The sequence below is a fragment of the Cynoglossus semilaevis genome, chromosome 2 (assembly GCF_000523025.1).
Source record: "Cynoglossus semilaevis isolate Cse_v1.0 chromosome 2, Cse_v1.0, whole genome shotgun sequence".
In the NCBI taxonomy this organism is placed as follows: domain Eukaryota; kingdom Metazoa; phylum Chordata; class Actinopteri; order Pleuronectiformes; family Cynoglossidae; genus Cynoglossus; species Cynoglossus semilaevis.
The window spans coordinates 19,536,466-19,550,054 of NC_024308.1; the positions used below are offsets into that span (position 1 = coordinate 19,536,466).

The following is a 13,589-nucleotide window of genomic DNA, read 5'->3' on the forward strand; positions in this document are numbered from 1 at the left end:
ATATATATATATATATATACACACACACACATATATACATATACATACACACAAGACATGAAGAGAAAGAGAACTTACAAATGTCTGCGATGGAACTCCATGATTTTCTCCTGCACATTCTCTTGATAAGGCAGCAGTTTTTTCTTTCTCAGAAAGTCCCTGTCCGCTGCATCGTCGTGATCTCCAATCTCAGCTGGGGTGAACAGAGAATGAAGAAGTCGATCGGTATTATTTTTTTTAATGCCTTTCGTTTTTTAATTAATATTTAATTATCTGTGTCTGACACAAGACCAGTGTTGTTTTGACAAGTGAATCCAAACAACACATACACTGGACAAGGTGGGAGACCAGCAGGGCTGCGGTGTTCTCGGAGCAGATTAATCTGCCCTCCATCAGATCTCTCTTCATTTGCAGTGAAAATAAATATCTATATTAAAGAAAAAGAAAAAAAAAAAAGAGTTAGCACATATGCAAATTGTATTATATATGTATAATTATTGCACTTTCCCCAGAGAGACAAATAACAGTAAGTCGCACTTTAATTCATCCTTTGGCTGGGATTGCCGACTTATACTCAGGTACGATACATACTAAAATAGATAATTCCCAGAGAGACAAATAAGTAAACAGTAAGTCGTACTTTAATTCATCCTTTGGTACGATGGTACGATACATACTAAAATAGATAATTTCATGTTTGTTATTTTCACACTGACAGCCACTAGAGGGCACTCTAGCTGGCTAGTGCGACTCATACTCCGGAGCTACTTATATATGTTTTTTTATTCATTATGCATTTTTTGGCTGGTGTGACTCATACTCCAGATGGACTGGAATAATGCAGTACTTTAAAAAAAAAAAAAACAACTTTAAAATGAGATGAGAGTCAGTGACCTGGTGTACTCCTCCTGTAGCTGACCGGGGTCAGGTGGAAAGAATTTCACCGACAGTCTAAACAGGGTGTTTTCTGGTCCTGCAAATTGAAAAGAAAACGTCATATAGTACATGACATCACATCACATCACATCACACATCTGGAAAAAAACAAATAATGAAACTTACTTACTTCTAGTTTGTTTCACAAAGAGTTTTGTTGGCTCCAACCAAACCTATGGGAAACAGAACATTCGATTTTTCAAAAGGTTTTCTTATTTTTTTTAGGCTAACGCAGAAAAAAAAAAAAAACACACTATACTTTCTTGTTAATATTGAATACAGTAGCTTTCTACTTCAATGAATGCATCGTGGATCAGGTTGTGATTTGAAAAACAAAGAAACTCCCATTCAAATGAAACTTTCAAACTTTTCTTTTTAAATTACAAAATTAAGACTCAAAAAAACAAAAAACAAAACACAGATCACTTTCAGTCAGGTTTAGATCTCTGCTGTGTCTGTAATAAATCCCAAGCAGTTTATATTTGATAATTATACACAGATTTGATTCAATCCAAGCATGCTGTTGACATTGTTCCCGTTCCCAGCTGTAGCTAATGCTAGCTGTATGCTCTTGTTGTAAGTTATGGTTTTTCACAAAAAAATTAAAATAAAGAAATAAAGAAATAGTTGGAGGAGTACAACATACCCAATTCAGCTGCATGTTCTGAAACTCGAGGCCAAAATAATCACTCTCGATGATGTTGCCTCTGAGGAAAACCTCAGAGAGCAGGTGCTGTCCGAGAGCTTTAGGCTACAAGAAAAAGGGTAAATAAAGTAAGTATCTTCACTATGTCAAGGCAAAGTTAAGTATTAGAACATTTGGCAGAGATAAAAAAAAAAAAAAAAAAAAAAAAAAAACAGCATTCGGAGGTGAGGAGACGCTAGCACCTCGTAAGGGATCTATTGTCTGGAGGTTTTTTTTTTTGTTTTTTTTTTTATTCAGATCGAGTGACGCTGACCAAAAATAAATTATATGAAAGGGTGCCGTCCAATTGTTGTTATTAGTCTTCGCCACAGGGCAACACAACCAACTTTTTCCAACTACCTTAAAGAACACCACACACCCAAATACGATGAATGCACGAAGGCCAAAGCTACTCAAATAACAAGATATACAGTAGGTGCCCCCTCGTGCAAATACTTCTCCAAAACTCTTGCCTGACCTTCAAAACTACACAGTTTCTTCAACAAAATAGGCGTTGCTATCATTATGGTGGACTTTTTATTTTCGTTTTTTTTTTTTTGTCCATGAAATAGGTTTGATTATATTTCGTGATAGTCTCCTTCAACGAAATTAACACCGATCGTATCACAGAAAACGCGCTGGTCATGTCCTAAGCAGTTAAGTAGGGGGCAACTGTTACTGTTCGGAACTGAAGAGGCCTCTTGGGTGAGAGGTGAAACGTCCTTTACTTAGCTGCTGATAAGATGCCTTTGATGACTGAGGTGGATGACCCAGGTTAAAGCAATGATATACGTGGGCAGCTAGAAGAAGCAGTTTTGAAACTAAAGATAAGGTAACTTTTGAGACAGATTGAACAAAGGAAAGGAAGAATGATTCATACCAGTTAGCTAAAGAGTGAGTAATGGAAGAAAGGTCAGCAGATTAGGTTGATAATAGTGGGGTAACAAGAGGGTAACGTGGTAGCGAGTAAGAGGATTTTGAGTAAGTGAAAGCTGTACTTCAAAGAACTTATGAACGGCGAAATTTAGATTCTCCTTTTTTTTTACCGTGACAGAACTGATACTAGATCCACAACAAAATTAGCTCTAGATTTCAGCAAAAACATTTACTGACATGACATACATTTTAGTTTGCATTTACTCCATCCATCCAACCTCTTGTGAAGGAACGACTTAGGAATACATCTAGAACGGTATTTATAAAAATGTTTTATTTACTTTTTCTCAACCAGTAAAATTGCCTGGGACTGTGTTTAATTCTATATTTAACAATCGCAGCTCCAGTTACCATCGGGGACTTTGCCAAAGTTTACCTCCAACGCTCAAAGGTTTGTATTCGCCAAAGGAGGAACTAATTACAACGTTTTTAAAAACACACTGCACTTGAGGTCAAGATAGTTGGCTGAAAAATTTTTTTTTGGAGGGAAAATTATAGCCTTAAGAATATGGCTATGATGTATGATAGTATTTTTAAAAGCTCTTGTGAAAAGGAACTGCTTCACAATGGCTACAGCAGTATCTCAGGGACGGGTCATGTACTTCATTCTCTTGCGGTTAACCAAGGTCACCGCAAACTTTAAACTATAGATTAAAAACGAATATGCCTCACTACAAAATTTAAGGCTTCTAAACAACTAACCTCTACTTTAATAATTAAATCAGGAAGTCAGGAGAAATCTCTGCGCAAAAGGACAATGAAAGAAACAACATTCGCCTCTACTTGACTTTCAAGTTCTTAGCAGCTCCAATAAAAAAAAAACGTTTTGCTAGCTTTTTGGAACTAACCACGTGGGCTTGGGACTACTTTGGACAAACATTGCCTTTAATTGCCTCTGCATCAAGATTGTGGTTTCGGATGGGGGAAGTGCTAGCCATTCCAAGCCATTCAAAGACGGAGCAAAATATTTGTCATTAACGACTATTTCGATTGTCGATTAGTCCACGACTATTGAAACCAATATTTCACTTTAAAAAAATCATAACTGGGTCCGTTGCATGAAATATAATGAATAAGCAAGAAAGAATAAACCTCATTCAAAAATAAATGTCTCTTTTATTTGTTACCCGTTTGCTGACAGTATTATAAGTATAAAATAAAAATAAAAAGTATACATGTCAGCCCTATTTCAGAAGAGAGGGAATTTTTTTTGTACATGATTCTAGAAGCAGTCTTCTTCCCTATCTCTATCTGGGATAACGTTATTAAAAATAAAGCAGGACAACTCCTGCAAGTCAGTTAACGTAATAATAATACGTCATTTTCTCTCTCTCTCTCTCTCTGTGACCTGCCTCTGCCATTTCATTTCCCTGAATTCTGCGGAATGTGCGCAGAATTCAGTGTGTGATAGTTGTCACTACAGCAGCTCCAGAGAACGCATTGCATTTGAGAAATGAGAAATTATGCAAAATTGACTGTCTGGGTTTTAGTACACATATTCACATCTCTGGAGTTTTTGCCTATAGTAAAATAAAGCCTATGAAGCAATATAGTGAGATAAGTGTACGTGACAGCACCTGGGTTTATAACTCTCCTCGGGCTCTTGTTCTGCGTCTGACCCAAACATATACAACATTTGACTACTTTAATATGAAAAAAAAAAAAAAAAAAAGTACCCAATTTTCACACTGACTCATTCATGAACATGGGTGCAGCTAGACCAACAGGTTGAACCTGGTTCAATGAATGCTACAGCATTGGTGTGTTCAGGCTCTTATTTGGTACAGTAAAACACATAAAATACATTTTTAAAGGGTATGACAGTTTAAAGAAAAGACATGTTCACTAATGACTTTTTAGTGGATTCTTACCGCAAAACATTTACTCTGGCACTGTCCAGGGACTTAGCAACAAGTTCCCATGACTATAGGAATGTGAAATATAGGAGTTAAACTATTTTGAAAAATGACCGCAGTCGAAATGTAGTAAAAAAAAAAAAAAGGTTAGATTAGGTTCATGTTTATTGATCCCATACTGGGGAAATTATTGATGGGGTTAGATTAGGTTGAAGTTTACTGATCCCATACTGGGGAAATTATTGATGACAATTATGGTTACAACTCAAACATTTGTTTAAAGAGCACACGGTTCGACCAATCAGCTGTCTGAAGACTGAGGTCAGTTGATTAAATGTGTAACGCCTGGTGTGAAGAGATTCGTTGGAAAGAAAACTTGCAGCCACTCAGCAAATGCTATAGGACTGCTGTAATCTGAAATATGCGTTGGGCCATAATGTTTTTGGACTCAGTAGCCCGCTGGAATTTATGAAATATATATTGTCGAAATGTTGAATACATTTATAGGACCGTTAAGGATATTGTGATGTTGCACTAAAATGTAAACAAAATATAACTTGTTCTACTTTTTTTTTATTAGCCATAACTGCTGCTACATTTTTAGTTTTGATTTGTTTTTAGAATTTGAATTATATGTATGTTCTGATATTTTTATTCGTTATCATTTATTTATAAAATATATAAAACATATTATAAATATATTATAATATATATATATATTTTTTCAACGGAATCTGGGTCCATACTACATTGCTGGCTTTATTTTGTGGGTTTTTGCGTTTACTTTTTCCCAATATTACATTTTCAGTTAGTAATAAGCAATATGTATCAAGAGTCAATAAATAGTTGTGTTATACAACTTTAATTGAATTTTTTTTTTCTATAATTGAGCAACCCTAATTTGTGATAAACGTAATTGTTTTACTAAAAGGCCATTGCTATAACAATGCTATCACAATAATTATCACAAAATGCTTCCAAAGAAAATAGCGTCCTAAAAATGGCGGCTCTTGCAAAAATATTTTTTGTGCAAGTGTGGCTCTCCAGTTTCACTGGTTTAGAGTCTTCAATTATCCTGACCAGACTCTGCATATTTTTCCAACTCTAAAAGGAAGCACGAGTACTGCAACAGAAACTACAGTACTTCTATGGTCAAACTCCAACAAAAAGGGAGACACAAAAAGGAAAAAGGAGATGCCATGATAGCTTGTCAGTGATCATTCATTACACCTACAAAATGCGCAATAAGTAAGACCAGTTCAGTCACCTCAGTGGGAAATGATTGAATACTATCCAAGATAAACAAATATAAGCATATATTTTGAAATGCATCGCCTCAAAAGCTAAGCTGTAGTCAACGTTGCTCATATAGTAAAGTTTGTCCACCCGAGCGCTTTAACCCGAGTCTGTTAGTAAAAGGCATGAAGCTATTCGTTAAAGGTCCAAATACAGTACAATATATACTTGCCTACAGTGGTTTACTGTATCTCGAACACAGATCTATTATTATTATTATTATTATCTAAGTCCAGTCAAAACAACATTTGGGAGTTGTTTAAATTTGACGAACGCAGAAATTCATCAGGCAAACATTAAGCCGAGCTTCACCCCTCAGAGTGTGTATACCTTCCCTTCCCCCCATACACAGTCTAAACTTTGCACAGCGATGACAGCTGCTTCTGAACTACTCCTTTAACACCAGGCTCTGCCCTCGGTCTCTCCCAGAACTCAGTCAGCCAGCCTTGCTATTTATGTACCTGTTTACCAACACTAAAGAAGAGCGAGCACTAAATTCCCTTTCAGCAATACAAGCATTCACACACACACACACACACACACAACCACATTTATTTATATATACAAGCACATCACACAGCTAGGTCCCACGTCCCACTTTTTTTTTTTTTTTTTTTTTTTTTTTGCAAGTTTCAAGGCAGGAGTTACGACCAGCAGAGGGGTTGGCTAAACTGGATAAAAGGAACCAGTGTTCCCCTGCCATCCCTGGTCTGGAAACCACAAGGCTGGGCTTTCTCCTGCACTGGAGGTGGGAGGGGCCTGTGGGCCAGAGCCATGCAAGCAAATGTCTGCTGCTGCTGCTCATTTAGAGGATCACCATGTTAAGTACCTGCAGCAGACACACACACACACATCAGAAGATCAAAGCAAGTGTGCACTTTTAAAACTGTACATTTAATTTGGTCTCATGTATATTTTAAGTAATATCGTTTTTAGTCTATATATTTCTGAACACTGTTTGTTGTTTTTTTTTGTAATTTTTATTTAATGGTCCAAAATGTTTTTTTTTTTTTTTTTATTGCTTCTGTTCCACTAACATATTGGAATAATAGTTGTAAAAATAAAGTTAAAAGGTGTTGAAGTGTGCACAGCTGAAGGAGATTTTTTTTTTCTCGATATCTTCGTTTTTAATCCTGAAAGTGTTACCAATAATGGACCGACGGATCCATCCATCCCTACTTTGTACTTGCAGTAATAGATGGGGCAAAAAAAAAAAAAAAAATTAATTAATTATGTACAATAAATTCTTACTCTGTTGTTATTAGAACAAACATTTTGACACACACTAATTTGAATCAGGCAACTTTTTACCACATGTATGGCCTGCAAAAAATAATAAATAATTATTATGAATTATTATTTTTGACCTGAACTGCAACACCAGCAACATAAGCTCATTCACATGCTCCTCACAATTATAAGCAGCTACAAACGACGAGCAGACAACCACGACATTCTCAAGGCTAACTCGAGTTTTTAGGATCGCGGACCGTCATGATGTTTATGTGATGTCGCGTTTATATAATGAGCATGGCTTAACAGCAGCACCCCCGCTGTGGCCGAATTAAAACCGACTTCAACGAGTCCAAATTTAAATACAAAAATATTGCCAAATGTTATAATGCTCCGGTCTTTATTTTCAATGCATCATCCATGCAAGTGTTGCTTGCTCTACACTTACGAACAAAAGGGAATACATTTTTTCGGTAACACTCACAGAACCCATCAACCCATCAAAGTACACATCTGGGAGAAGCATAATAGTTGGATGTAGCCTCTGCACTCTTACTACATGTGTATGCTGGTAAATACAAATATAATTTATTAACTCATAAGACAAGTGAGGCCACGGTGGAGGCCAAAGTGCAGCACCTGAGGAGCACAGTCAAGACCAGGTATATGATTAACCAGAAGAGAGGTGGCAATAATTATCAATGTCATACGTGGGTGGGTTAGTGTTAGGGATGAGTGCAAATATTCAGAACTCATCTCCCAATCTGGTATTTGTGCATCTGTACAGTGACTTACTCGTTAAACAAGGGCTTGGTTGGTCAACACAGAACCCGGGATTCAGCTTTGGTGTGTTTCTGTATGGTAAACTTTTGACCACTTTATGCAACTGTATGCACCTATACTGTATATGTGTGCGTGGGTCGTTCCAGTCTTAGGGGCAGAGTGGGAGTCTTCATTTGGAATTTAAAGCAGGGAATTCAAGACGACGGCGAAGATCAAAAGGTGTCAAGACAGATGAGAGTCACTAGTGTGAAATCATTGAGCCGGCGTCTCAACACAGAGCTGTCTGTTCCCACACCCACAATAAAGGTTACAGACAGCAAAAGTTGGATGCTAGCCCTGGTGTCATTAATGGCCTAAACACTTGTAGATGTGTTCTGCTGGCTGCTGTTCCACGCATTTTAACCTTGCCTGTTACCAGTGATGGTTTGTATACAAAATATGTTATGAACAAAAATCTCTCCTTGGCACAAATTTGAAGATAGTCTGGGTAAAACAACATGTGCTGTTTTGGTTTTTTTTTTTAGAAACGCAAAAGGAAAGAAACTTAGTTGAGCAGCTAATGTAGTAAAAAAAACAGGATTACTTACAAAAACAAACCAGTGTCTAATTAGTAACAACAATGAATCATCTACATGCCACATGCAGGCAAGAGAAAGAAATGATAGCAACCGCTAACAACACCTACAAGGGCCGTATGACAGCGTCAAAGACAACCGCCCAGCAGTGTTTTACGTGGTGGCGGGGAACTTTCATCACATACTGTAAATCTGCAGGACACTCTCCTCGTGTTCCACCAGCATGTCAACATCGACATCACAACATTTAAAACAAAGTGTTTTGTTTGTTTTTTACCAACAAACGAGAAGTGTACGGCATAACACCCAACCCCCCCCCACCCACCTCAGTGATTCGGATCACATTTCCCTCCTGCAAACTGTCCAGCATCTACGAGCAGGAGCAATGAAACAAAGACCATCTCTGTGTGTCCCGAGAGTGCTGTCCTGCTTTTGTGGCTACGGACGGACAAATATCAAGGGTGCCTGCGACTTCTGGGGAGAGTAAGGGAGCACACATCATCCGTCCTGGCCGACATCGGGAAGTGCATGGGGAAAGTGACTACGGCCAAGACCATCACTCACGCGGCTGAACCGGAACACTGATTAAAAAGCAGAGGTGCAAAGTGTGCATGTGCTCTTACGATCCAGGAAAGAACTTGCGGAAGGGCATAACGTGTAATCTCCTCTGCCTACAAGAAGGATAATGCACAGTGGCCTGAAGACCCTGGCCTCCCTAAAACATCAAACACCTTCTATTCCACCTTTGAGGCCTCCAACAATGACACTAACTACTGGCTACTGTTCACCCCCTAGTGATCAGTGTAACTACAGTGGAGAACGCCTAGTCAACCCCCCCCCAGAAGGGTCACAGGTCCTGAAGGCTTCCCAGGCCGGGTCATGAAAGGCAGGGCACACCAAGTATCTAAGATTTGCCAAACATATTTAACATCTGGCTGTCACAGGCCATCTTGCAAATAATTTCATTGCCAAAGACTTATGTGGCATCACGCCTCAACAATTACAGCCCCGTTGAACTCTGACTGAAGCAGTCACTGACATGGCTGAAGATTTTAATTGGTACGTGCACAGACGAAATTGATCTACAGCTTACGCCATCTCTGTTGAGACCAACCAGGTTCTGTCTCACGTGGAGAACAAGGACAGCTAAGTGAGAATGAACGTTTCCTGACTTCAGCTCTCTGCATATAACACCACCATACTTCAGTTCCGCCTTCCACGCGGGAGGCCCGGGTTCGATTTCCGGCCAATGCATTCATTGTTCCTCAATTTTGAAGTACCCCCATGTTACAATGACAATAAAGACTATTTTATTTACATTTTATTATATTCTTACTGGTGACAAAGCTTGTAGAACTGAGGATCAAACTGCAGTGCTTCTAAATAATGGCAAAAACCTAGAGACTGAAAAACAGCTTCTACCCAGATTCAATTTGTAAGTCCTGCCTGAGTCTAAGTCTAATCCGACACTTCATATTTAAAGGAAGCAAAATACAACAACAACAACAAAAAAAAGTCCTACCTACACTGTGACACCACATGTGATCGTTACCTCCAGTTGACAGTATATAGTATATAGGCTATAAAAATGTGGAGGGTAAACATCAGTAAACTACGTGAGGAAAACCCATTGATCTAGTTCTGTAAAAGCCACACTGCAGATCGACTTATGTTTTCCTAGAAATCAAAAGGTTTACATTTAAATTCCTTGAATTGTTTTGCCTAATATCTTTTGATTTGTAAGATAAAACATTTTCTAAAATATATATATATATTTTTTTTAAATATATTGTATATGAAACATTTTTGAACTGTGGAGTGCACATGTAAAACTTCAGCTTTGATTGATTATATTAGGAAAAAATACATTTGTCAAACTTTCAGGTCCAAATAAGCCCTAAAGATATATATATATATATATATTTTTAGCAAATTTTTGCTTTGAGATACGAGTAAAGATTTGAGATATGAGCACGCTTACAGACTCGCTAGGTGGCCGAGCACTCACGCCGCCTCACTCATTCACTTGTTTGTCAACTTCTCTCACGAGTCTTCTGTATTGTGTTTGTTATCTACGTGATTTTCTTTCTATTTTGTACATTATTCTGCATAATAGTGATCAGTCCAAACAAAGTGAGTGGTAAGGATGGTAGTGAGAAGAAGAAACGCATGATGACCATGGAAATAAAGCATGAAATTGTCGATAAATATGAACGTGGTGCCCGCTATAGCAGTGGTTCTTAACCTTGTCGGAGGCACTGAACCCCACCAGTTTCATATGTGCATTCACCAAACCCTTCGGTGATGGCCAAGCGGAGGGCGTGTCATCACGAATCATATGAGTCGGGTGTGTCTCTTGTCCTCCACCAAACCCCTGGGGTTCAATTGAACCCAGGTTAAGAACCACTGCACTAAAGTAAGAGTATAAATCGAAAAAAAAAACAACAACAAAAAAAAAAAACGTAAGTTAAGTTAATCGTAAGTTTATTCAAGTTACATAGTGTACATGTAAGGTGCAGTATGGAATCAAGTGTCTACGTACAGGCCAGCTTTTCCCTTGTTATTATCGTCTGTCTCGAAGGTAAAAACTCATTTTATTGTATATTACAGGAATCTTTAAATACTATAATTGCTATTAACACTAATAAGGGAGTTTTTTTAGATGGCCGGAACGGATTTCCTGTTACTTCTTATGGGAAAAAAAATGATTTGAGATACAAGCTCTTTGAGTTACGAGGTTCCACTGTATATGAATAAAAACACGACTATAAAAGAACACAGTGTTTCTTCTGCACTGTACTCAAGGAACGCACACAGAACAACTACCATAAAAATGAAACCGTTTGTCTGTCACAGTTTCTTTTAGCTTAAGACTTTAAGACAACATATGGTGCACAAGATTATACAGTGTCTGCCTCGGCAGTGGCTCAAAGCTACATCTGCCTGCATCATTACCATTGTGACTCCACACATTAGAGACACGGCAGCAGGTAAACACACTAACCATGAGTGTGCTGCACCGCTCAACGATTCAGTGCACGTGTTTGTTTACTGTCGAGCCTCCACTTTGACTTATTTTCCCTTGCATCAAAGAGAAGGAAACGTGCTCCAAGAACTGCTTCCTTACTGCTTCCGTTTGCCTTCTCAATAGCTCCTGCAGTGTCTTGGCAGGGGGGCATAGATTAAAAAACACACTGTCAACTCAATACAATGCTCTGGAAGAAATATGAGCCATACATCACTTACTGTTTAAATGTATCAAAATATACAGGTTTTTCTTGCTATGGATGATTTTTTTTTTTTAAAATAAATACTGTCGATCTTGCTCCACTTCCTAATAATAAAATCTCATAATCCCAAGCAAGATTTACACAAAAAAATGAGTACTGAACTTGACTACTAAATGCTGAGTTTGCGTACTTACTGTTGTATTATGATCCAGGGACAACAACATGTTTTATGACAACAGCTATACGATTTGCTGTAAATAAAAGCATCCCATCAACAAATACGGTAAATATCTGTCAGTGTTTAAAGGAGGGCTGCTGTTGCATCTGAAAATCTCAAAGGACAGGACCATGGATAGTGAACAAGACCTCGCCTTGTGGTTTTTTTTAGTGGTTAAAACAGAAACAACAACAACTTCTAAAGAAGCTCAAGAAGCAATGTGGTTCTTTTAAAGTAGCTTCGTACATAGCTGCTTTTGAAGGCTCATTTTGGAGGCTGGTGTTTTATGCTCGAGCCCTCAATAGCGGGACATACGTACATGACGTATTGGTTGCATAGCAAAGCAGTTTCAGTTGCTGGGCCGTTCTAAATTGCAGCAAAGGGAAAGTCTCTAGCAGTCCTTGTTAAAAAAAAAAAATCCCCTACCAACAGCAGGTTGCTGTGGGCCCTCTTTTTAAAGCTTCTAACTATCAAAACACAAAGACTCTCTTCCAACTTATTGTCACCTGTTTTGTAAAAAAGATAAAAACATATGTATAGGCTGTACAGTCTACGAAAACACATACACACACACTATACGACATCAATTATTTTAGGTTGTCATAATAAAATAGTCATTCTAGAGTCCTACTTGCTGGCAGACGCCTTAGATACTTGTAATTTTAAAATGACTGTTTAAATAGAAGTCATTTGACCTCTGCAAACATAAACACCACAGCATGTCAGGACTGTCAAAACTGAAGCTGAAATCTGAACTATTGCTTTAATGAAAAATACCAACGTCAGTACTGTCAAAACTGAAGCTGAAATCTAAACTATTGCTTTAATGAAAAATACCAACCAAGCTATGAGGAAAAGGTACACAAATGTGTACAATTAACTACAACAAAAAAGCAGTACAAGCACAGAACATAGGAGGACAACAACTTAATAGCGCCTCCACTGTGGCAGCCTGTGAGCTGCAACTATCCATTTAATGGTACCTCCTCCTTTGTTAATGTATCACATCGTGGCACCTTTATGTAATCCAGTACTTCTCAAATAGTCCCCCCCCCCCCCCCCCCGGGGGTGCGGTAAGGTGCCAGGAGGGCCGTGAGGGGCTTCCAGTGGAATATGGCACGCTGGACATTAGTTATTATACAGTCAGACACTGCTGTAATGCGTGAATAACAACAAGCCCCCAGTCACTAGGTGGCAGCAACTCAAACAGTGCTTTGTACAAATATACTTGTTATCTGGTTCTCAATAGTATTTCAATTCGCCGGGGTGTGAGTCGGCGTGCATGAAAACATTTCTGTCCACAAGGGGGGGGCATGACAGAAAATAATTGAGAACCACTGATCTACTGTAATCTAACAGTAGATTTAAACATATTCAGATCATTACAGACTCAGTTAGTCAGAATTTAGAATTCTTGAGACATCATTATATCACCAAAGTCAAAGACATTGGCCTCCAGGCAGACAAATGTGAGGCATGATTGGGAGGCTACAAGGTAAGATAATTCTTGCAGTGAACCAAGCCTTTGACGTTAATAGTAACAAATAAAAAAAAAAAAGGCATGTATAAAACTCACATTAACGTCAAAAAACTCCTCTGAATCGTCCAACCACTGCACTCGAATCTGTTTTCCTCGCGTATGGCTTCTGCTCCCGCCCACCATGTTTCCACTGAGGCTCTGGCCTGGCTCCAGAGTGCTGATTCCAGCATTGAACTTGGTTCCCAGCCTGGTGCCGGGGGTCTGTAGGGCCCGGTATGAACCCTCAATCTCCCCCATCATCCTCCACTTCCAAAACCACCTCACTCCTGCAAGAAGACAAAAGTTATCACAATGAGGAGAGA

The 13,589-nt window shown here is 38.5% G+C and overlaps 1 protein-coding gene across 4 annotated transcripts in view; it reads right to left on the minus strand.

Annotated features, from left to right (window-relative positions):
- farp2 (FERM, RhoGEF and pleckstrin domain protein 2) overlaps positions 1-13,589 on the minus strand; it is a 45,052-nt gene that overhangs the window by 29,720 nt on the left and 1,743 nt on the right. For all 4 annotated transcript variants that reach the window (XM_008307347.3, XM_008307345.3, XM_008307344.3 and 1 more), the window contains exons 2-7: positions 13,324-13,553; positions 1,583-1,687; positions 1,067-1,109; positions 895-973; positions 330-427; positions 79-193 (exon numbers count right to left, since the gene is read on the minus strand). In XM_008307347.3, coding sequence (XP_008305569.1) covers positions 79-193; positions 330-427; positions 895-973; positions 1,067-1,109; positions 1,583-1,687; positions 13,324-13,527 — 644 coding nt within the window. In that variant the 5' untranslated portion in view covers positions 13,528-13,553. The remainder of the gene's footprint in view (positions 1-78; positions 194-329; positions 428-894; positions 974-1,066; positions 1,110-1,582; positions 1,688-13,323; positions 13,554-13,589) is intronic.